The sequence below is a fragment of the Eubalaena glacialis genome, chromosome X (genome assembly GCF_028564815.1).
Source record: "Eubalaena glacialis isolate mEubGla1 chromosome X, mEubGla1.1.hap2.+ XY, whole genome shotgun sequence".
Taxonomy (NCBI): domain Eukaryota; kingdom Metazoa; phylum Chordata; class Mammalia; order Artiodactyla; family Balaenidae; genus Eubalaena; species Eubalaena glacialis.
In genome coordinates this window covers 49,164,894-49,190,425 of record NC_083736.1, presented here as the reverse complement: position 1 = coordinate 49,190,425, position 25,532 = coordinate 49,164,894, and the positions used below count along the sequence as shown (strand labels likewise).

The 25,532-nt window shown below is 42.8% G+C and overlaps 1 protein-coding gene across 1 annotated transcript; it reads right to left on the bottom strand.

Moving 5' to 3' along the window:
• Window positions 1-770: 770 nt before the first annotated feature.
• Window positions 771-23,860, bottom strand: ALAS2 (5'-aminolevulinate synthase 2). Its single transcript, XM_061178015.1, has 11 exons — window positions 23,838-23,860; window positions 18,662-18,857; window positions 17,893-18,015; window positions 16,932-17,042; window positions 14,341-14,563; window positions 13,601-13,785; window positions 10,809-10,988; window positions 8,164-8,328; window positions 7,320-7,588; window positions 4,975-5,137; window positions 771-1,056 (listed from the first exon to the last, which is right to left on the bottom strand). Exons 2-11 carry the CDS (start codon window positions 18,825-18,827, stop codon window positions 893-895), a joined length of 1,749 nt encoding a protein of 582 aa, XP_061033998.1. The 5' UTR covers window positions 18,828-18,857; window positions 23,838-23,860; the 3' UTR covers window positions 771-892.
• Window positions 23,861-25,532: the final 1,672 nt, after the last annotated feature.

The window sequence follows — 25,532 nt, the reverse complement described above, 5'->3', positions numbered from 1 at the left end:
TGTGGTGGGGCAGAAAGCTCAGGTGGGCTGTGTAGCTTTAAACCAATGTTTCTCAACTGATGTGTCTCACAGCTGCCACAAATGGGTTACAGGGTGGAAAGAAATGGGTCCCTCAACCCTAGAGTTGCCAGGCAGGACCAGGAATTGCACAAGTGTCAGGAAAGATTGCCTCCTAGACAAGTAATACCATTAATTCACCCAAGCGTGCCATGCAAATGTTTTCAGTGTGTTATGACCTAGAAAGTTTGGGAGCATTGCCTTGAACAAGTTGCTGGCTATAGCCAAGCCTCTTTCTCACCTTGGGAAACAGAACTGATAAGTCTTGTTCTGTAAGGTGCTGTGAGAAGCAAAGAGGATAATGGATTGAGGAGGACATCCATTCTCTCTGTTGGAAAATACCTCCAAAGTTTTGGGGAACCAGTCCTTTCCTCCAGGCAGATTGGTTTGGGCTGATTCCACCTCCTGGCTTCAGAGGCTACCTGGGGCCTGAGTTTCTGGGCCTACGCATGAAGAGTCAATCCCTGGATTTTTGTTGGAACAATGGGGAAAGAGCCATTTGATATAAACCTGCCAAATGTCCTGGCTCTTTGTGTAACTCACTGTGTAGTTTTTGGCCTCTTCCTCTTTCTGGATCTCAGTTTCCCTATCAGTAAAATGGGACGGTCAGACCAACAGGTGATCAGTGGTTTCCTCATGGCTCTGCCACTTGTCTGAGGGGGTCAGGTATAATGTAGTTGTCTGTTCTCTGTCAAACAAAGGGCTACAAATGCTACACTTTGCTCTTTATTTTCAGGCTCAAGTCAGCTAGAGGCACACAACAAAGCAGAGGACAGGAGGTGGCCCAGCCCCAAGAGAGGTGCAGGTGCGGTGGGGATCCAAGGCAGCTTGTTTCTCAGGCATAGGTGGTGACATACTGGGGCCCCATGTTCCCAAAGTAGGAACGTTCCCACTCACTCATGAGCTCGAAGTGCACAGGACGGCGACAGAAGTTGCAGGCAGCTATAGATACATCCTGGAGGGGCAGCCCCACCTCAGTCCAGGCTGCCAGCAGCTTCTCTGAAGGTAGTGAGGGGAGAGGAGGGAAATAATTGGTTAGAGTAGGTCTTAATCCCTGTGTCACATTACAGATGTGCCAAGATATTGATCCCCTCAACCCTTTGAGATGTCTTGGAACCAGAAGTATCCTCCTCAGTTTGCTCCACTGTGTGCTATGAATGTTAGCATTTGTGTATGGGTGCTGTGTTGTATAAAAGTTTGAGAAGCACTCATGTGACATAATTTGAAGCTATACTGGCCTGGCCTGAACCAAGCCCTAAGTACAGGACATGCTGTGGCTCAAGAAGTGAATCCATCTAGTTGGAAACTCCTAGCCTGGTGAGGAAGATGACACTGACACTACCCACACAGTGTCGTCAGTATTGTGACTTGGGAGCCTGGGGCAGGGGTTTTTCCTAGAGGGCGTGGGAGCCCAGAGGACAGAACCTGACCTTGCTGTCAGAAGTACCTCAGTTGTGTCTCTGTCCCTGGCTTTTTTTCATGCCTACTCCCTGTGTGATCTCATCTAGTTTTATGGCTTTAAATACCATCTGTATGCTGAATGATTCTGAAATTTTCATCTCTAGCCCAAAGCTCTATCCTGAATTCTAGACTTGTATATCCAATTGCCTTTCTATATCTCCACCTGGATATCTAGTAGGCATCTGTAACTTAACATGAGCACAACTGAGCTACTGATCTCCATACTCTCCACCAAGTCTACCCTACTTTCAGCCTTACCCATCTCAGTTGATGGCAATTCCAGTTGCTCAGTACAAAAATGTTTGAGCCATCCTTTATTTTTCCCTTTCTCTCCTACCATACATCCAGTCTATCAACAAATACCATTGGCTCTACCTTCAAAATCTGACCACGTCTCATCACCTACAGTGCTATTTTCAGGTCTGAGCCACCATCATTTCTTAACCCAGAATATTACAGTAGCCCCCTAATGGATCTCCCTGCTCCCAGTCTTTCTTTCAGTCTATTCTCGACATAGAAGTCAGAGAAATTATTTTAAAACCTGAATCAGATATGTTACTCCTCTGCTTAAATCCTTCAGAAGGCTCTCCATTTCGGAGTTAAAGCCATAACCCTTCCAGTGGCCTATAAAACCCTACACAGTCTAGCCCACATTGCCCCTCCTCAGTTTTCTGTCTCTTTCCCTCTTGCTCACACCACTCCATCCACACTCATCTACTTATTGTTCTTCAAATACAGAAGGAATACTGCTGTGTTAGGGTCTTCCTTGTCTTAGGCTGTTCTCTCTGCCTGGGATGCCCTTCTCTTAGATTTCTGCCCAGCTAACTGCTTCACCTCCTTCATATCTTTGCTCAAGTGTCACTTTGGTGGTCTCTACCCATAACACTCCATTTAATGCTACAACCCTCCTCCAAGCTAGCCCATGTACCCCCCCAACCAGCACGTTCTATCCCCTTTTTCCTGCTCTATTTTTTTCCGTAGTGCTTAGAACTACCATGCTATTTAATTTGCACTTACTTTTTAAAGTGTTTTTTGACTGTCTCCTTCCACTAGAATGTAAGTTCCAGAAGGATAGGGAATTTGTGTCTGTTTTGTTTACTACTGGATCTCCAGCACCTAGAACAGTGTCTAGCACACAGTAGGTACTCAATAAATATGTGTCGAAAGAATGAATGAAAGGATGCCTGATTAAGTCTAGAAGATGAAAAGAAGTAAGCCAGAGTAAGGGGTGAGGGAGGGCATTCCAATCAGAAGGGAGCATCATTAGCAAAATCCCAGAGGTAAGAGGCTAGAGCAAAATGAGGGAACTATAAATCATTCAGTGTAGCTGGAGAAATAAAATGAATGTGGGCAAGAAGTGAGGGCATAGAGATCACCATGTTGAAGGCACTGAATGCCATGCCAAGGAGCTTTGACTGTTCTCCAGGCCAGTTGTCTCCAATTTGGGGGCTTATACATCCTATTAGTATAAAAGTTGTAGTATGTACCTCCAATGTATGTATTTTTATATACTATATACATATATCATTGTCACTTTATATATTAGAGATCAATATCAGTCATGCTTAATTTCCTATTTTTTAAGATAAAAAGTAAACATAAAATTCTAATAAATCCCCTTACCCTATGGATCATCTTGCATACCTCACCTTGGAGACCACTGCTCTAGTCTAGACAATAGGGAAAAATGGAAGAGGTTTAGGCAAGAGAGCTATTTGGTCAGATTTTTAGAAAAATCCCTCTAGTGGTCAATATGGATAAGGGATTAGAAGGAAGCAAGAGAGAAGCAGGAAAATTAGTTAGGAAGAAATCACATTGACATGGCTTAAAGAAGTGGCAGTGGAGAAAAGACATTTGAGAGCGATTGTAGAGAACATTTGCAAGATTTCATGATGGGTTGGCTATGACATTGAAGGACTGACTGGTGGAGTCATGGTGGATGCCTCTCATATTTCTTTTCTGCAAAAGCCCAGCGTAAATGGACACTCGGAGAACTGAGAGTACTGAGAGGTCTATAATTGAAGCCTGGAGCAAGTGAGAGGACTGAGCAAAAGGTCCAGAAGTCTAGATCATTAGCTCACAGAGGTAGTATATAGATCTAGTGGTATGAGCATGGATGTAGAAACAGACTCTCCAGTTCAAATCTAATAGCTGTGTGACTTTGGACCAGTTATTATATATTTTTATGCCTCAATTTCTACATGTATAAAATGGAAATACTAATAATACCATCTCTACCCCATGAGGATTAGATGAGTTAATACATGTAAAGTGTTTAGAACAGTTCTTGGCACATGGTAAGTACTTAATAAATGTTGGCTAGCATTATTTGATGTTTTTAAATGAATGAATGAATGGCGCCTACCTGTCTTGTCTTCCCGGGACTCATTCTGCCTATGCTCCAGACAAACAGAATGACTGTTGCCCATGCATGCCCTCTGTTTTCCTATCTCTAGGTCCATGCTCATGGAATTCCCTTATTCTGGAATGTCCTTACACCATACCACATGTACTTCAAGGTGCAGCAGGACTTCCTTACCAATAAAGCCTCTTTAATTTCACCCTTCCTATACCCTCTCTAGCCATAAAGGAGCACTCTCCTTCCAGTTCCCAGAGTACTGGAATCATCACACTGTACCAGTACGATCCATGTTTGTGTCTGTCTCCTTTGCTATACCATCAACTGCCTATGTGTCTTTCACCCAACAGACCTAGAATGAGAACCTGCTCTATGCCAGGCCCTGCACCCAACAGGAATCCAGTAAACTTTAGGTGAATTGACTAAACTGACATCTTTCAGAGAGCACCGAATCCTAACCACTAGACCACCAGGGAGCGTCTAAACTGGCATCTTTCAGGATAAAATCCAAGCTACTCAGCTCTACAAGCCTCTAAATCTTGTGTTGTCTTTGCAGGTTCATAGATAAACACTCCCCTCCACCACTCCATTCTTACTACCCTACATTCCAGTAACACCTGCTTATTGTTCTTGATAAGTCCCAGGCTACTTCTCACCCTCCTCCTTTCCTTTCTTCATGCTCTTCCTTCTGCTAGGAATACCCCTTCTACACCTTCTTTCTTCTCTTGGTCCAATACCACACAGCTTTGTAAGACTCAGCTCAGGTGTCACCTCCACTAGGAAGCCTGTCTTGAATCCCACAGGTTGGGTCAGGCCGCTCCTCTCTGCTCCCACAACTCCCCTATACATTGTCTTTGTTGAACTTTGATCAGCCCTTGAAGTCATTGTTTGGGTCTGCTATGATCTCCTCAACCAAACTGAAGCCCTATGAGTATAAGGACTGTTTCTCATTCATTTATGACCCTAGTATAGGGTCTGGCACATAATAGATGTTCCAGGAATATATTTTTAAACTGAATGGCATCCATTCTCAACTTCTTCACATACTGGGGCTGAAGGGAAGGAGAGTACTGTAGGCACCCATGTTGAGGACTTACCCACAAAGTCTTCCATCATCTGAGGGCTGTGGTGGGGGGAGGGTGCCAAGCGCAGCAGCTCCTCACCCCGGGGGACAGTTGGGTAGTTGATGGCTTGCACATAGATGCCATGCTTGGAGAGCAGGAGATCACAGATCCTGCTGTTCAGCGCTGCATCACCCACCTGGGCTCAGGAGAAAAGGCTGTCAGTATCTGCCACCCTGGCATCACTATCACTAGCTCCATTAAGTAGGTGGAGGGAGCCAGATCAAGGAACACCACTGAATTTTGGGACGTATTTTTTCATAAGAGGCTTAGTCAGTGGCAGGTCTAGAATTTCTATCAAGGAGTTGCTCAGAGGCAGCAAATTTGAGATACATGTACCTCAATGTTCATAGCAGCACATACACACACACACGGTGGAATATTACTCAGCCATAAAAAAGAGTGAAATATTGCCATTTGTAGCAACATGTATGGACCTGGAGAATATTATACTAAATGAAGTAAGACAGAGAAAGACAAATATTGTATGATATCACTTATATGTGGAGTCTAAAAGATAATACAAATGAATCTATAAAGAAAACAGACTCACAGAAAACAAACTTATGGATGCCTAAGGGGAAAGGGAGGAGGGGAGGGATAAATTAGGAGTATGGGATTAACAGATACAAACTACTATACATAAAATACATAAGCAACAAGGATTTACTACATAACACAAGGAACTACAGTCACAGGGAACTATTAAATATATAACACAGGGAACTATTACTATCTTGTAATAACCTATAATGGAAAATAATCTGAAATATATATATATATAACTGAATCACTTTGCTGTACACCTGAATCTAACACAATATTGTAAGTCAACTATACTGCAATTAAAAAAAAATGAAAGGACGTGGAGGTGGCACTAGGGACCTTGTCTTGAAGGTGTTGGCAGAGCAAGCATACTTAGCTAGTATGTTCATTTGGGGTGGTTCTGGGTAAGAAGATAAACCCCCCTCCCTTGCCACCTCTGGGGTGCTGTCACTGGGTTAATTAAAGAAACATATTTACAAAAGCAGTCTTTCAAGGGAACATTGGGTTAGCCCAAGAACAGTGACCATTCTCATCCATAAAGGTCACAAAAAATTGTCCTTACCATACCCCAGCTTACCGACACACACAAATAGATGTCATTTAAGAAAGAATTAGCGGTCCATTTTTTTTGTTAACATTTTTATTGGAGTATAATTGCTTTACACTGGTGTGTTAGTTTCTGCTGTATAACAAAGTGAATCCGCTATACATATACATACATCCCCATATCTCCTCCCTCTTGCATCTCCCTCCCACCCTCCCTATCCCACCCCTCTAGGTGGTCACAAAGCACCGAGCTGATCTCCCTGTGCTATGCGGCTGCTTCCCACTAGCTATCTATTTTACGTTTGGTAATGTATATATGTCTATGCTACTCTTTCACTTCATCCCAGCTTACCCTTCCCCCTCCCCATGTCCTCAAGTGCATTCTCAACGTCTGCGTCTTTATTCCTGTCCTGCCCCTCGGTTCTTCAGAACCTTCTTTTTTTTTTTTAGATTCCATATATATGTGTTAGCATACAGCATTTGTTTTTCTCTTTCTGACTTACTTCACTCTGTATGACAGTCTCTAGGTCCATCAAAAGAGTCATGTACCACAATGATCATTGCAGCTGTATTTACAATAGCCAGGACATGGAAGCAACCTAAGTGTCCATCGACAGATGAATGGATAAAGAAGATGTGGCACTTACATGCAATAGCGGTTCATTTTTAAAGGCAGTAAACACACACATAGTTGGGAATCCAAAGTAGCAGCTAGCCCCATGGCTTTTGATTCTCTATTTTCTGACTTCAGTTCTCCGTTAAGAAATACATTTCACACCATGACCGTACTATACACACATACACATAAACGTGCATATACGCAACTGAAACAAATTTCTTATAAAACGATACCCTTACTATGTGTGGTGTGCTCTAACATTTCCTATTCTATTTCTTCTATTTTTTAATGCTAATCATAACCCATTAAACTGACTTTGTGACCCATTAATGGTCTTGATCCACAGTTTGAAAAAACTGAGGGTCAGGACAGTCTAATAAGCATGAGATAATAGCTAATGCAAAATAAGCATGAGATAATGCAAACAAAAAAAAAAGACTGGCTAATCCAGAATGACTGATAATTTTTCAAAAAGGGCAACAAAACTGGCAATAAGGAGGATGGTTAACAAGAAAGCAGAATTGACAGGGAAAGGTGTCGGTTTGCTGGGTGTGAGAAGGTTCCCAGAAGAGATAGGTGAAGAAGGCAATGGGCAGTGTGGGGCTCTCACCCGAATGGGGATGATGTGACTGGGGCATGGGATGACAGGAAGGCCTCTGTCCATTAGTAGCTGACGCATGTGCTTGACATTGCGCTGGTGGGCCCGTCTCAGGGCTTGGCCCTCCTCTCCCTTGAGCAGCCGCACGGATTCCAGAGCCCCAGAGAGCACCATGGGAGGCAGTGAAGTGGTGAAGATGAAGCCAGCAGCATAGGAGCGCACCATGTCCACCAAGTCACGGGTGCTGGCGATGTAGCCGCCCACACAGCCAAAGGCCTTGCCTGGAGACAAGGAGGAGAATGAGGAGGATATGCACAGACCCCATTATCAGTCCCCCAAGGAACAGAGTCATGCACCAGGTAACACAAGGAGGTATACCAAAAGCTGGAGCTCCAGACTCCCTTCACAGGCCTCTGTTCATCTCCCCTGTCCATGACAAGGCAGACAGAGCTGATAATTCTGCTGCTTTGAGATAGGACTTTCAAGGCCTGCCATATGCAATGACTAGATATGCAGGAGCTGGGTGGGGACCATCAACTGGTTAGGCCCAAAAGTGGAGCTAAAATGAAGCTTAGGGCTGGGGTGGGGGAGGAGTTTAGAACCACAACTCTCCACTCACTGAGTTGAACTTGGCTATTTGGCCTGGCTCAGGGGTCTTCTCAGAAAACCCTCCCAGAATTTCTCAGCAACTCTGCAGTGGGGTGGGAGTGGGAGGAGAGAATCCAGGAGTTCCATAGCCTGGGGCTGTAAATTCTACCCGAATAGCTCCTGCAGTTGTGGGGAGGAGGAAGAAAAGCGTCTTCTAGGGGCTTCCTTTCTGGATTGTATATAAGGGCAACCCAAGGGACTCACTCACCAAGAGTTCCAGAGATGATGTCAATCTTGTGCATAATTCCATCACGCTCCCCAATTCCAGCACCCCGGGACCCATACAGTCCTACAGCATGAACCTCATCCACGAAGGTCAGAGCCCCATACTGGTGGGCCACATCACAAAACTCCTCAAGGGGACAGATGGCACCTGAGCAAAGCCAACAAATAGAGGTAGATCATAACCCTTCCCCAGCTCCATCTCCAGCACGGAATTTGTGACCCATAACTACTTTAGGTTGGGAAAGGAGGTGGGTGTGCACTGTCAGTTGGGGCTATGCCAAACCTCTTTATATGTGTTGACTAATTTCACCCCACTCCCACCCAAGCTGTGTGTGTGTGTGTTTTCCCCAGCCTGTGATTAAGGCTTGCCTCTCTTTCTATTTTTACTTCATTCTGATATCTGTCATCTTGTTTATGCTATTTGCCAGCCTCTCTCTGCTTCTTTTTTTTTCCGTACAAGTCTGTGTATTTCCATCTAGGATTGGCACTAGCCTATATGATGCCTTTGTTTAAATAAATTGAAAAACAGTAACCTTTTGCTCCAGGTTAATGTAGTCCTGATTTTAGATCCTGCTCACCCCCTCAGCCAAGTACTGTTGGCAGCCCTGTCAATATTGTTATTCTTCACTGGTCCTCCCTATTTCTGTCTTTCTGGCTTTTTGTCACTATCTCTCTTTTTGTGGCTATTTCCATCTTTGTTTCTGTGTCTCTATTTTTCTATCTCTGCCTTTGTTTTTCTCTCTCCTCTCCCCTTCCTCCCTCTGTCTCTTTGTCAGTGTCTCTCTCACTCCCTCCCTCACCTTCCTCTCTCACTTCTCTCTTTCTTACTGTTTGTGTCCCTTTTTTATCTACCTTTCTGACTTCAGACTTTTTTTCTCTATATCTTTGTCTCTTTCTGAGTTTCTTTGTGCCTCTGTTTCTGTCTTTTCTGTGTCTCTGTGGGAATATATTTCTTTCTCATCTCTGTCAATGTTGTTACCTGAGGGCCCCCACCCACAGACTCAGTCTCAGTATACTGAATGAAAGTGAATTAGAAGTAATCTGTATGTTCCTGTACATTTTCCATGCAGATTTACCATTTTTCCCTGTTATTCTAGACATCTTCTATGCTGATAGTCGTTTATAAGGTCTTCAAATGGCTGTGACTCTCATGTATAGACTTTTTGGCCAGTCTACATATACAAGAACCACACTTCTGCCATTCCCCATCCCTGGAAACTAATGGTACAGGGAGTTGGAATACAGAAGAAACTTCTTCTTGTGGGAACAGGGACTCCAGGCCTGGATTAAAGTATATGAGCTGGGACAACAGGAGGGGAGAAAACCACAGGAGTTGGAGCCCAAGACAAAGAGGACAGTGTGATGGCTCAAGCATCATTTCAGTGGGAGGAATTCAACCCTATGGTTGACAGTTTAGGCAGGGTTTCCACCAAAAGAATAAGGAACCATTCATTTGCAAATGTAAGGAAGTAGAATGGTTCCAACATGGCTTTCACTACAGAAATAATGAATTAGAGGGAATTCCCTACTGGTCCAGTGGTTAGGACTCTGTGCTCTCACTGCTGAGGGCCCAGGTTTGATCCCTGGTTGGGGAGCTAAGATCCCACAAGCCGTGCAGTGTGGCCAAAAAAAAAAAAAAAAAAAAAAGAGAATGAATTAGAGTAGTCTCAGTGGTAGAAATATAATCATTGTTAGTTGTAGAACTGTGAAAGAGGGCATGACAATAAGTTCATTATATAAATTAACTTACTTAAATTCTCGCAGCTACTCTATTATTTTCATCTCCATTTTTAAAGGTAAGGCAACTGAGACACAGAGCAATTAAGAAACTTGCCCAAGCTAGTAAGTTGTCATGCTGGGACTTGAGCGTGGATAGTTTGGTTCAACAGCCTGTGCATCACCATTGCTTGATGTGATGGCACTTACATTGGCTAAATCAGAGAATACAGTGGACTCTCCTTTGTTTCACTTGGAAAAGTGACAAGTTGAAATGAAGTGAGGACCTCTTCCTTTTAATAAATCCAGAAGGTTATGCCTAAAACACATGATTTCTGCTTAAAAGGGACAACAATAGAATGATTTGAGCATTGTTTCCGTTGGGGAAAGAAAAGAGGTAGGATGATATTGGACCCTGAAAAATCTCCCAGACAATGGTTTGTGAAATTTTCTGTTGCAGAAACCAGACACTGGGATGATTGATTTGCACTTCTAATGGAGGGAGTGTCATGTGAAGGAATTGGAATCGTACATCCTAGGGTTCAGGTACTCACTTTGGCACCAATTTACTGAGCCAACCAAGACAAATTGCGTACTGTCTCTGCACTTTAGTTTCTTAACCTTTGAGATCAGTGTAATAGCTGCCTCCATCCTTTGGCATTTACTGGCTGTGTGACCTAGGGCAAGTCACTTCACTTGTTTATTTCTCAGTTTCCTCTTATAAATAAACAGAAATAATGATAGCACCTACCTCATAGAATCATGGTGAAGATTAAGTGAATTAATACATGTAAAATACTAATAATTTTGCTTGGCACATAATAAGCACTCTATAAATGTTAGCTGTTATCATTATCGTCATAGTTTTTGTGAGACCAACTTTAGTAAACATACACTCACACATATACATACCATCCATGGAGTGAACAGTCTCAAAGGCCACAATTTTAGGTGTCTCAGGGTTGGACTTCTTTAGAAGTTTCTTCAGGTGGTCAGGGTCATTGTGCCGGAAGACAAACTTCGCTGCTCCACTATTGCGGATACCTTGGATCATTGAAGCATGGTTGCCTGCATCTGAGTAAATCTCGCACCCTGAAGAACCAGATGCATAATGCTTAAGCTTCTGTCCCAGTGTTCACACTTCAACCTCAGGATTGACCTGGCAGGGACAGAGAGCCAACCCTTTCCTCCCTTTAAAGACTCTGCTCTGCTTCTTCATCCTCTGGAAGCCTTTGTAACACCTCTTCCTCTCTTGGAAGAACTCCTCTGCCCTGAAATTCTGACCCCTACACTCTTCCCTCCAGGCATTTCTAACTCTGGTCTGGCCTTTGACTATCTTGAGGTGGAGGAAATTTGAATTTCCCAAGAAGCTCCAGAGTTTCCTGAGGACAGGGCCTATGTTCCTTCTCCTAGACACCAAGATTAAGCCTTGGAAAGGAGTTTATCCCAGGGAATGTTTGCTGATTTGGACTGATGCTAGATTCTTCCTGATCTAGATGAAATCCCACCTCTTCCAGGTATCATCCCTCTGCTTATAGTTACAGGGTAGACACTCATCAGACTTTCACAATTTTAATCATAAGCTCATGACAAGTCAGAGCTGGAAGGGCCATTGGTGACCATGGAATCTAATCCCTTTACTGTACAAGTGAGGAAGCTAAGGTCCAGAGAGGGGAAGACCTTTCTTTAGGACCTGAGGAATGCAGGGCTTTTTACTGGACAATGCTGGGAGAACAGGTAGAGGTGGGAAATTGGTGGATGGAGTTGATTCCTGGGCCCCAAAAACTGCACTGACATCAAGGAACTGTGGCCTTTCATTAGAGTAAGGGATCACTTCTACCTGTGGAAATCAGGCATGACTTCCTGGAGGACCTGCTGTGAAAGATAAGTAGACTGGGAGTTTCTAGGGAGCAGGAGCCACATCTTTTTATCTTTCTGTCTCTGGTACCCAGATTAAGGCTAAGTGCACTTTAGATGCTAAGCAAACCTTTCCTGAATGAATGGATAAAAAACCAAATTCCTGATTTTTAAGTGAGTGAATGAATATATGAATTAATATATTACTGAATGAAAGAGTGAGAGGAGGGGTGTCAAAAGATGAGCCTGAAGAGATAGGTAGAGGCCAGAGTTTGAGGGCTTTAGAAAGCATTATAAAGAGTTTGGATTTGGTCCTAAGGGCGGTGGGGATCTATTAAAGGGTTTGGGGCAGGAGAGTAACAAAGATAGGTTTGCATTTTAAAAATATGATCTGATTGTTGTGAAGAATATATTGTAGGAGGGCAAAGGTGAAATCAAGAAAATGATGTTGGTCTAGGTGAGGATGGTTGCAGAGGAAATGGAAAGAAGTTGAATTCTAATGGCTGAAGAGGGGGTTCACTGAAAACATTCCCAAAGATGTTGGCTTTAGCTGGGGTTATGTGTGATCTCGGAAAAAGTTTCTGAGAAGCAGTGGAGGTGTTTACAGTGTGCTGAAAAATCGACAGGAAGTGAGGAAGTGGATAACAAGTGTGGAGACTTCTCTCAAGCAGTTTGCCTGTTATAGGGAGGAGAGAGAAGGGCAGTAGCTAGAGAGTGATGAGGGAAAATGTTTTTTTTTTTTTGAGATGCAAAAGACTTCAACATTTTTAAAGAGAGGGAGAGGCTAAAGATACAGGAGGGAGAGAGAAAACTCATAGATCAAGGTTCCTGAAGAGGTAGAGGACACAGAGCACCAATGTAAGAATTAGTCAACAAGAAAAAGGGCACCTCTTCTACTGTGACAGGAGAGAAGGAGAGAGGAGAGGACATGGGGGAATGCTCATGAGTTTATAAGTAGTTTGAGGCAAGAAGTTGAGGACATTACTGCGTGGGGTCTTCTATTTTCCGTGTGGTAGGAGGTGAAGTCATTTGCTGTGGTTGAAGGTGAGGTGGAGGTGTAAGAAGGCTGAGGAGAGCGGGGTTTGGCAAAGTTACCTTGGAGACTTGGAGAGCTGACTATGAAAACAGGATTGCCAGGCAGCATAGAGGACCTAGTAGAGGTTGGGGATCATGAATTTTTAGTGGCTCCCATCTGAGCAATTATATAAGACCAGGATTGACATAAAGAAGGTAGAGAGTTATATTCATCCAGGGTTGGGCTATGATGGAAGGATGACAGGCATATGAGTTGAAGACATTATTAGCTAGAGAATGGGGGAGTGGGAAGATGGGATTCAGATGGGATCTAGTGTATAAGTGAAGGGATTGGCTTTAGGCAGAAGGAGAGATGAGCTTTCAATTTGTAGAAGGAAAGAATGAAAGAAGGGTACATGAACAGTCAGATGAATTTGTGGATTTGGTGGCTATAAGTTAAAGGAGCTCCTGTCTGGTGGCTTCTGTTTTCTTTGTGTTGTAAGATGTGAGGTTATTTGCTAAGAGTGAAGGAGGAGGTAGCTACAGGTTTTAGAAGGGGGAAGAAAGTTTGAAAAAGTTGATGTAGGGACATAAAAGGACTGTTTATAAGTGTTAAGAGTGCAGTTGAGTTGGGAAATGATAAATTTATGATGTTACCCTTCTGTGACGTTGGGATATAGTCATCCAGTGTTGAGGAGATGCAAGGTTGGTTAGAAGGAAGGGCAATGGGAGCAAGTGAACTCAGAAGACAGAGAAGGAGTGATGGAGGCAGTAAACCTGGATGCTGTAGTGCAGGATACCACCCCTGAACAAAGCTCAGGCGCCAGGCTTACCTGGCAAGATCTTGGCCAAGGTGAAGAGAGTAGAGTCATTGGCCACAAAGCAGGAAGAGAAGAGCAGGGCTGAGTCCTTCTGGTGCAGCTCAGCCAGCTCTTGCTCCAGCTCAACATGAAACCTGCTGGTACCCGAGATGTTGCGGGTGCCACCAGCTCCAGCTCCATGACGCTGCAGGGTCTCTCTGACCAGGAGAAAACAGAGGGGGGACAAGGAGAAGAAACTCTTGTCAGATTCTGAGGAACTGGGTAGGTTTCTCTTCCTTGAAGGGGGTCAGTATTGACTTAGTGATTCTCTATGAGCTGTGTCCTATATGACCAAGTAGAGGGGAGGCTGGGGACAATGGGGAGAAATGGACCTTCCTTCTCAGGCTGAAAGCTCTCAGGGATGGAGGGAGAAGCCAGGTTGAGCTTGATTAGCTTGGAAGACCTTCTAGAGGAGTTCGCACATCATCTCTGGTAATACTCATTCTGCAGCCAGAGTAAGAACTCATAGAGAGTGGGCCTTGCTCGGTTTCTCATCCTTTCCTTTGTAGCACTGGACACCAAAGAGTTTGGAAAACATGGCTTGTTGACTTAGTTCATGTCTGAGGATTAGATTTGCTGGAGGACCTTGGACAAAAGGGGTGTTGGGTGGAAACAAGGTTTCCACTGTCAGCTCTGCCTTTTCCTTCCATGCGTGGCTTTGGCTTTTCTCTGGATGTCTCCCCACAGCTCATGGCTCAGACCCTACTACTCACTGTGTGGCTTGCAAGACCCGAGGGTGCCGGCTCATGCCCAGGTAGTCATTACTGCACCAGACAGACACATCCTTTGAAGCCACAGATGCCTCAAAGAAGTGTTCAGCAAAGGGGTATGCATCAGCCCAGCGGTTCACAGTCTTGAAAACACGGTAGGTGTGGTCCTGTTTCTTCTCCATGATCTTGTTCCTAAAAAACTGGTCATAACCAAAGACATGCTTTCCTGCAGGAGTAGAAATGGGGATGAGAAGAATTCATTTTAAATTACTTCCAGGCTAGTCCATATTTTATTCATGCTGTTGATTTAGTGTTCTCCAATTCTCTTTCCATTTATTCATTTATTTGATCAGTCATTAACTTACTGGGTTACATTAACTCTCTACTATTTCATTCAACCATCCCTTTGCTTACTCACTGGCTCATTCACTTAGTAATTTATTTATACATTCACTCAGGCTTCCTACACTTGGCATGGCCTCATCTCTTTTCCCAAGGTTAGTATGGCACCCTCCTTACTAGAATCACTACTTCTAGTTTCAGTGGAAGAATGTTGATAGGTCTAGTTTCTAGTCATAGCTCTGCCACTTCCTAGCTGTGTGATCTTGAGCAAGTCATGAATCCTCTTAGTTTTAATTTCCTCATCTGTAGAATGGGATTAATAATATCTTCCTTGCAGAATTGTGACCATCTGATGACAAACAGAATGTAGTACACCCAAACTAGTGTCTGGCACATAGTAGTAGTATTGTGATTATTGTAATATAGTAGTAGTAGTAATAATAATAATAATAATTTTAAATAATATTATTATAGCCAACATTTAATAAGTGCCTATTACATCTAATACCCTCTCTTAGGAACTTATAAATATTATTTTATTTATTCCTCATAACAACCCTATATGGAAAGTTCTATTAGTATCTCCATTTTACAAGTGTGGAAACAGAGGCTTATGGAGGTTAGGTAACTTGACCAAGGTCATACAGCACATAAGTGGCCCACAAATAAGTGACCTAGAGTCTACTTCTGTAACCATTACCACTACAAAATGGAGCAACCCTACTTTTAGGATAAATTGAAATAATGTATGCCAGTGGGCTTGTTGAACTCCAGAACTCTATCCATGAGACAGAAATCATGATTGTTTCAGATCACAACTTATATGGTAGGGGTGTAAATTGGAAACATCTTTGCTGCGGGGATGTTTGGAAATATGTACCAAAAGTTTTTAAAATGCACATGCTGACATACCTAGGGGAATATTTGCAGCATGTTTAACAGAAAAATTGATATCCAGAATTTATTTTTTAGAAACTCTGAACAATTACTATGGAAAGTTTTAACCCAATAGAAAAGTGGGTAAAGAATATAAACAGACAATTCAATAAATGTAGAAAAAGATGCTTAATCGGGGAAAATCAAACTGCAAAAACAAATTTTCACTCATCAAATTGATAAAGATTTTAAAATGTGATAATACTAAGTGCTGGAGAGCGTGTGAGAATATGGATTCTCTTTGATAACTGGTACACCACTTTGGAGGACTAATTGGCAATATTTATTAATATTGAAAATGTACACACCCTTACATCCTGAGAATTGTCACCTCTTAGTGTCTATTCTAGAGGAACACTTACCTATGTACATGAAAAGGTACATTCAAGGATGTTTGTTGCACCTCTGTTTGTAATAGGAAAAATTGGAAGCAACCCAATAGAGGAATAGCTAAATACTCTCTAGTACAGCCACACTAAGTCTAAGATAATACTATATATTATCTTTGGATACATTTATATGTATGTAAAACCAACATACAATGTAGAGTGGAAGAATACACACAAAAAATTGGAAACAATTACCTGAAATATAGGTGCTTGGTTAACTAAATGATGTTGCATTCATGCTACAGAACACATTTCAACCATTAATAATTATTATGCAGCTCTATGTTTAGGGACATGGAATAATGCCCATGACATATTGTTAAGTGAACAAAGCGTAATAACAAACTCCAGGTGGAATAAGATCACATTTCTAATAAAAACGTGTGTGGAGGGAAGTGTAGTTTTGTGTGTGTGTGTGTGTGTTTAGTCATAGGAAAATATCTGGAAAAAGTATGACAAAAAGCTAATGGTGGATGGTGGAACTCTGAGTGCTTTAAATTTCCCTCCTTATATTCTTTTTATATTGGGAAAATAAAACAAATTCTATTATGCAAAATGAATATAAACACATATAAGAGAGGGGAAAAAGGCTCTCTGCGAAGGATGAGAGTTTTTGAGGGAAACATGGAGAAGAAATAATAGGAATACACCTAATATTTAATGAAGCTTCATAACAAGTTAGAAGCACTTCCATAAGTGTATTTTATTTCCTTCTCATAATAACTTGTTGAGTTATTAAAATCTCACTGGAGGGAAGTGACTTACTTTCTAAAGCATGCAGATACAGCAAGTGCCAGCATTAAAATTTAAACTCAGATTCCCTTTGGCTCTAAAGTGCTTCCTTGCCATTGCCTCTACTGTGTCAGAAGCCCTTTCAGCATTCCTTCCATATTCCTACCCCTTTTACTTCCTCCTCAGCAAACTCACCAGCCATGTTGTTCTGAATCAGGTGCGTGACCTTCTCTGAATTTTTCTCTGACTGCTGGGGACTGAAGAATGGCTTCCTCAGGCTGGTTGAGGCCAGGGAGATGGGCAGGTCTGAGAAGGAGTATGGGATTCATTGGCCATGAAAAAAGGGGGGAAAAGGAAAGCATGTGCTATCTTCTTTAAACGCAATACAACATATAAAAATTCAAGGTTAAGAAGTAGGGAAGCCTTGTGCAGAGAGAAGAAATATTCTGCAAAGTGAGCCCTTTCTCATCTCCCCAAGTGGAGACTTATATGTCAGAAAACCGTCCATAGGCTGAATTACACTTCTCCTCACTAGGACTTTCCCTTGGGTGAGATAACTGGAGCAGCAATGCTGAGTCTTGCACATGGAAGGTAGATGCAGGACAGTGTACCTTACTCTTCTTTTCTGAAAGTCATTAAAATTCAATTTTGAAATTTTTACTCTTAATTATATCCCAAAAGGGTCTATGAAAGATGTTGACTGTATGGCCAACTCTCAAGTGTGGCCAACTCTCAAGTGTGGCCTTCAGTGGTCTGCACCAATTGAGTTCACCTGGGCTCCATACCCTTCTAAAGAATGTACCTGCTTCCAAAACTCACTCTTTTATGCAAATCCAGATTGTCATAGAGTGGTATTGCTTAAATGTGGGAGCCCAGCCTGTTGGAATCCATTTAGCCACTTGGGAGAGAGGAGGCAGAACTCTAGAAGGCTAATTTTAGACTAATAGCTAAAAGTTACAGAAGCATGTATGTGTGTTGGGGAGGGTGCATTTCAGTGCACAGTCTATGCTATTGAGTACCATGGTTCCCCTGGAAAAGAGTGGACTTCCATCATGAAATGTATACTAGCTGCCCTGAGCTGCCTAGCTCAGGATCGTAATAAAGTGAAATCAAGCATTAGGTGTAGAGGTTACATGAGGTGGAACTTAACTCCAACCTGTCTTGAAAGTCTTCACATCCTCCTGGACTTCTGGGGCTGCCTTCTGCACAATTTTACTCTTCCCATCCTGGAGTTCCAACAGCATGAAGGGACAGTGGCTCTTGGCCCAAGATGGAGAGTCTATGCAAAGTTAAGAGAGTCAGTGGCAGTGAGCTTCTAGCTGTAAGTTTAACAGTGGTCACTGAGAAGTACTATATCTCAAAGCTCTATCTCAGGCTATGGTAGAGACACAGAGATGGATGTATCTGGTCCCTAGGGGAGTTCCTGAGTTGTTGGGAATGGCACATACTGAAGACACATTATGAACAGTCCTGGGATGGGAGGGAGGACATGGGCTAGAAGAGGAAAGGGACATGACCCAGAATTGGATTTGGACAGGCTGGAAGTCTAGCTAGACTTCATAGAGGAAATGATGCCCAAGTTAAATGTTGCATGAGAAGTATGAGATACTCTAGTAAAGATAATGGGAGAGAGTCGTTTGACAGGTGCAAAGACACAGAAACTTAAGAAAACAGAGTTAATCCAGACAACTTTAAGTAGTTTCAGCATGACTGGAGTATATAGAATGTGAGGGGCATGAGAGTGAAACTCCTTTTAGAGATACTGCCAGAAGTCAGAGGCCAGTGTATTTTTAGGCAAGCTCATTCTTCCTTGATACTTTTCACATGAACCCTTCCAATTATTAGGTAATGATGACCAGTATGACTTGGAACCTTATCTCTAGGACCCAGACATTCTCCCCCATTTGCCAGCAGTGACTTCTTACCCCCTCCAGCCTTGGTTGCCTTAAGGTGGATTTGAGAACAGGTTGTTCCTTGGGTGGCCAGGATGGGACAGCGTCCAATACCAAACAGGAACTGGTGAGTCTTAATCATCTTGCCCAGGAGGGCTGTGGGGCTCCGGATAAGCACTGGGCAACGCTGTAGCAACATGGCTGCTGCCACCCTCTTGAGCCCGAAGTTCTGCATAAGATGTGGAAGAGATGAGATTCCACCATGAAGACCTGGCTGAAAGCCAAGGGTCATTCTTGTGTTTGATCCTTTGCCTTTAGCTTCTCACCCAATGCTTGCCTCCCTCCCCAGAGATGCCTTTATTGTCATTTCAGGGTAAGAACTTTCCAAATATTAAAATGTACTAATAAGGCATCAGAGAGGAAGAAACAGGAAACTGATCATTAGACAAAAGAGGCGAAGAAAAGAGTTCCCACTGGAGGTCAGAAAGCCTGAATTCTGATTCAGACTCTGCCACTGACCCCCTCTGTGATAGTAAGGATCATTGAAGTGTGATTGTGTGTGGCAGGATGAGAGTTGACAACCCACCAACCCTTTGATCAACACTTAAGGCTAAGACTCTCTCTAAGAATATTGGCCTCAGCCAAATGAAGATTCAGCCTGCTAATGCAGACAGATGCCATTGACCAGGGCTCATGAGGCTTCACTCAGAGTGTTTCCTGAGCAGGCCCAGTCAGAGAGACAAGGAGCTTGAGGCCATAGGTACCAGCTTAAGTAGATTCAGGGAATAGGACAAAAGGGCACCATGTGCCACCAGACAGGTATTTTACTGTCTTTGGATTTTCTCCTGGATTTTGGAAAAGCAGATAGAGATGTAGGTGAAAGCAAGACCCAAGGAATCTGGGAAACAAGTCTATGGGTGAATGAAAGAGGCAGAGGCTAAGACAGAGGAGAGAATCAGGGTGGGGAGAATATAAGAAAAAAAATACACATAGTAGGCATTCAATAAATATTTATTGAATTTGGGAGTAAATTAATGAATGAGCAGGGACTCAAATGGAGGAAAGAGAATAGAGGAAGAATCATAAAGAAAGAAAAATTAGGAAAGATAAAAGGAGGAAAGTAATAGAGAACAAAGGTGCAATGGTAGTAGTGGAGTTACAACAGAAATTGCGGGAGAGAGAAAGATCAAAGCCAGAGGAAAGGGGACAGGTAGAGATAAGAACAGGGAGAAGAGGACTGATCCAGAAAAGCAGAGGACAAGAGGATTATGGGAAATACAGAAGATAGGGAAGGAGACTGAGATGAGAGAAAGAGAGAATGAAAGAGAGAAGATGAGAGAAGAGAGAGAGAGAGAGAAACAGAGCAGAGGTAGAGTTAGAGACAGATAGACAGAGGGACAAAAAAGGGATATGAGGCGAAATCAAGGAGCATGGAGGAATATACAAAGACTCAGAATACTGAGAGCAGGAGAGGAGAGAATCCAGCAGAGGCAGAGAGTCAGTCAGGCACAAAGGTAAAGGAGAAATTCTGTCAGAGATTGTGTGGGTGGGGGAGAACAACAAAGAAGAGTTAGGGGAAGAGGATCTTGGCCTTCCCTACTGAGGGAGATGAGAGTGAGACTGAGTTAGAGCTAAGATCAAAGGATAGAGACAGAGAGATGGCTAAGGTGGGTTGGGGGTTGGGTTGAGGGAGGGCTGAGATATATAAAGACAAAGAGAGCTAGAGATAGCAAGAGGGAGAAATAGATTAAAAGAAAAAGGACAAACTAGAGATCCAGCATCAGAGGGTGAGACAAAATATGGGACAGGATAATGGGAGAGAGATGGAGGAATGTGGCAAGATTAAGGCCCTCCCACCACCAGGAGAGCTACTTAGTAGAACCTAACAGCACCTCTAGTATTTAAGGCTTTATGTTGTGAGGGAAAAGTGAACAGGAGGAGCTCGTGGCCATGTCATCATATGACAACCTCCTTCACCTCTTACAGAGCAATACCCCTCCCTTCTAGATCTCATAGAGCAAACAAACACCCTCCTCCTAACTCACAAAGCAACCTCTTCCCCTTGTTCCACCCCAGAGTAACCTCCCTCCAACTCTCACAGGCTGTCATAAGAGCATAGGTTGGTATGTGGGGTAGGGTGTGTGGGTCCTGAAATTGGGAAAGGCCAAGGGGTGTTGAAAGGACTCATGAAACTCATGTTAAGACTTTAGGAAAGTGCCTAAAAGAAAATCTTAGCTTTTCTTATTTCAATTCCAGCTCCCCAGCTCCTTGTTGGACGCTCTTGGAAAGTCACTTCCCCTCTTTGGGTCTCAGCTTTCATCAGCTGTCAAATGTAAGGTATTTATGTCTACCTCATATGATAGGTAACGAATTGGATTTGATGCCTACCTTATATCTGGAGATATGAGTTTCCCTTCTCCTGCCTTCCTCCAAAGGCTAAAGTGCTTGGGACTGAGCCTGCAGACCACAGATAAGGCTCCCAGAGTTTATCACGTTTAGGGTCTGACCACTCCCCAAGCTGAGACCAGGGTGTGGAAGAGGAGAGGAGTTCCTTTCTAGAATCATGTCTGTGCATCTGGCTGGGGCTGACCCTAGCTATTGGTGGTGAGGGGGGCGGATGGCCCAGGGAGAGGAGGCAAAGCAGATGGCCAGGTTCCAGGCTCCTGCAAATTCCTTTCCCCAACATTAACAACAATAATGACAACATTGGGGTATGTAATGTGAAGAAAAACCCCCAAGATTGGAAGCAAAGTCCAGTCCTGCCTTGGGATGATGGTGAATCCCACCCCCAGGTATAAAAACAGAAGTTCAGTACACACATCATCTCTAAGGGGCTTTTAGCCATGATATTCTCAGGGACCTGGGAAAATATAGGCTACTTCTTGGAATTTGTTGAATTATCAGGTTCTTTCAAGCTTCAGTTCCAGTTTCTCTGTTCTGACACTCCTTTCCTGGAATTTGCCCTGCCTCACTCTGCCTGCCCATCTTGGGCTCTGTTTCCATTCTATCTTACTACCTATCATGAGACTGGAGTGAGTAAAATCGAATCAAAGGAGTATTTTAGGCAATTTAGGGTATTAAGAGCACAGCTTCTGGAGCCAGACTACTTGCATTTGAATCCTGGCTCTGCCACTCACTAGCTCTGGGACATTAGAAAAGTCATGTCTCTGCTCTATGTCTTATATCTTTAAAATGTAGATAATAACAAGGACAATCTACTTCACAGGGATGTTGTGAAGATTCAGTAAGATAATCTATATAAAGTATATAGAAGAGTGCCTATCCTAGAGTAAATGCTGAAAAAGTGTTATCTGTTATTTTTTATATTCTACATTTTCTATGTAGGGAAAGTGAAGGTATAGCCAAGGGAAGTAACATCATGAATACACCAGACCAGGTCTGGAAAGCTGATTCTTGTCTCAATCCTGATTCTTGTCCTGATTCTGTTACAACTTACTATATGAACTTGGGCTCTGTATTTTCCCTCTCTGGGCCTCAGTTTCTCCAAAAACATTGGACTAGATAGCTCCATAGATTCCGTCTGGTTCTAACAGTCAAACACTCACAGAGTTCTCACTGTGCCATACCCCTTTGTAAATGCTTCACATACATTGACTTATTTAATCTTCATGACAGCCCTGTGAGTTATATACTAATATCAACTTTATTTCAAAGATGAGGAAACTGAGGACCCAAAAGATTAAGTAACCTGTTCAGGTCACAGAGCTACTAAGTAGGAGAACCAGGATTTGAACCTAGTCAATCTGGTTCCAGAGCCTACTAACTTAACCACTATGGATCTATGATTCTAATACTACTACACATTATCCTGATTGAGAGCCTGACTCCAGGCCTAAATCTACTCTCCTACACTAACAGGTCCTTTTCTGGGACACTTGATTTTGAGTTGTAACCAATGCCTTTACCACAGGAACAGATTTCTAACTGAAGCGGAATTTCAGGCACTGGTGAACATTCATTCATTCGTACATTCATTCATTCCATTATTTAACAACTTATGCACCAATCTTTGCCAGGGTCTTCTTAAAACAATGCTTTTACCCAAGGAGATAACTGTGAAATTTTGGGCCAAGTGATAGAACATTACTAGAAGATATTCCCTACACCTTAAAATCCTCTCTCGTGTCAGCAGCCAATCTGCAGTCCCAGAGATCAGAGGGGCCAACCACAACTCTACCCCAGCAGAGAGCCAGAAACCACTCATTGCAGCATTCCTCGATCCCTCTCTCCCCTTTGTGGCCTGCTTTGAAAGAATCAGTTAAGTCTGGAGGGGATGTGGTCACTTCTCTTCAGGAGTTGGAAGCATCAGAATTTACTTCCCTTCCTAGCACCCTCTCCCCATCATGGAAGAATCATAAAGAATTTTAGATTCCTGGAATCAGAATCAGAAATTCTTAGAAACAAAAATTTAGAAGACCATGAAATCAAACTTAGAAGAGGTTGTGGAAATCATAGGCCAAGCCCTTTTTTCCAAAGGGTGAATGATTTGCCTCACAGTGAATTAGGATGAGAAAACAAATCAATTGACTTTCAGCATAGGACCCCATTCTTCTCCCACCGTCTCTCCTTATTTCTGCTAATTATTCATCTCTCCATTCCCTCAAATCTCCCCCTTCCCAATTCATCATTCCCACCACCCCACATTCACTTTGTTTTCTCTCCCTACCTCTGGCCCTCTGGGGTCTGACCCATTGAGCTCTGCTGTCAGCCAAGGAGAGAGAAGGAGTCAAAGTGAGGGAGGAATGGAGAATTGCCAAAAAAAAAAAAAATACCAAGACCTCTTCCTGGGAGACAGAGAAGGAATGGAAGAGATAGAAAACAGCGAGACTGAGAGATACAGAGTAGAAGAAAGAGATGGAAAGGGAGAGAGAGATTTAGAGGAAAAGATACATATAGACCTCAGACGAAGGAAAAATAAGAGAAAGCTAGAGTGTCAGAGAATGATGAAGTAAAGTGAGTGATCTTGAAAACTAACAGAGGAGAGGAAACAAGGAGGAAAAAAGACAAAGGAAAGCTGAAAACTGGGAAAGACAGGAAGAGACATAGTAGGGGAACAGAAAATGACAGAGTGACAGATTCTAAGGAACATACAAAGTCAGATCTAGTCAGGCCAGAGAGTCAGCATATACAGCCTTGAGGTGGGCAAGCAGACCAAGAAAGAGGGCACCAGGCTGAAAGCAACACTTACCTGTTGCCCTGCACTGAGGACGAACGAACGACGGGTTGAGTGCTGTGGGTCAGGACCTGGTTTTTATCCCTTCTCCCTTGGCTTAGCTCCACCCACCCCGCCTTCTGCTGGCCTGGCCCTGCATTGGCCCCAAAGGTATCTCAGGCCCTTGCTAGAGATAAAACCCAATGTAGTCCCCTCTTGTCTCCCCCCTCACCCAGCACCGGCTCTCCCCTCTCTATTTTCTTTCCCTTCTCCCTCTGGAGTAGTAAAATGAGTTTGCTGGGCTTTGGAATTAGACCATCCCTATATGGCTATGGCACCTTGAGCAAAACCATCTATCTCTCTGACCCTCATTTTCCTCAACTATAAAAGGAGGGCAGTAAAAGTCAGAAGCAATTGTAGCACAAGAGGGAAGGGCTCTGTAACAGTTAGCTTCCATAGATGACATCCAGGTCATTGTAACAATTCAATAACATCATGTACAGAAAACACAACACAGTGCCTGGTCCAAAGAAATAACAGCTAGTGTTGATTGAGTGCTTACTATGCACGTTTGTTAAGTGCTTTACATGGATTAATTTAGCCCATCCTCATAAGGACCTTATGAGAAAGGTACTATTATTCCCATGTTACAGATGAAGAAACTAGGGCTCAGAGAAGTGAGACAACTAACTGATAATTACCCAGATAGTAAGTTCAGAGTCCAACTATGAACTCAGGCAGTCTGGTTCCAGAACCTATACTCTTTAAGCACTATTCTCCCTTTTAGGATATACAGTTAAAAATTTGAAGTTCTCTATTTCCTCTTTTTATTACCAACTCCTTATCCCTTTGTAATTTTCTTCTCCTCACTATCTTCTCTTTTCCTTCTCAATCCTAAGGCAGTAGGGCTATGTCGTAACCAGGCAATTTCATCTGTGGAGCAGATTATCATCATTAATAGTATATTAACATAAATGGAATCATACTCTATAATGATCTGCAATTTCCTTTTTTTCCATTTGACCACATGGCAATATGCCATGTAGGTCTTTCCATATAAATTCTTTCTTTTTCGTGGAGTCATACTATTCAAGAATCTGAATGTTAACATAATTTATTTAAACACTCACTTATTAATGGAAATTTAAGTTACTTCCAGGGATTTCCCCCCTCCATTATGAATAATGTTGCAATAAATATCTTTGGGCTTATGTGAGGATATTTTTTATATAGTAGCGTCCTAAAAAAATTCCTGGGTCAAAGGATATATAGACATTAAAATATTTGATACTGCTAATTTGCCCTATACATTTGCTATACATCCCCATTAATGGTGCATAAGAGTATGTGTGTCTGCACCGGTCAGAATGGCCATCATCAAAAAATCTAGAAACAATAAATGCTGGAGACGGTGTGGAGAAAAGGAACACTCTTGCACTGTTGGTGGGAATGTAAATTGATACAGCCACTATGGAGAACAGTATGGAGGTTCCTTAAAAAACTAAAAATAGAACTACCATACGACCCAGCAATCCCACTACTGGGCATATACCCTGAGAAAACCATAATTCAAAAAGAGTCATGTACCAAAATATTCATTGCAGCTCTATTTACAATAGCCAGGACATGGAAGCAACCTAAGTGTCCATCATCGGATGAATAGATAAAGAAGATGTGACACATATATACAATGGAATATTACTCAGCCATAAAAAGAAACGAAATGGAGGT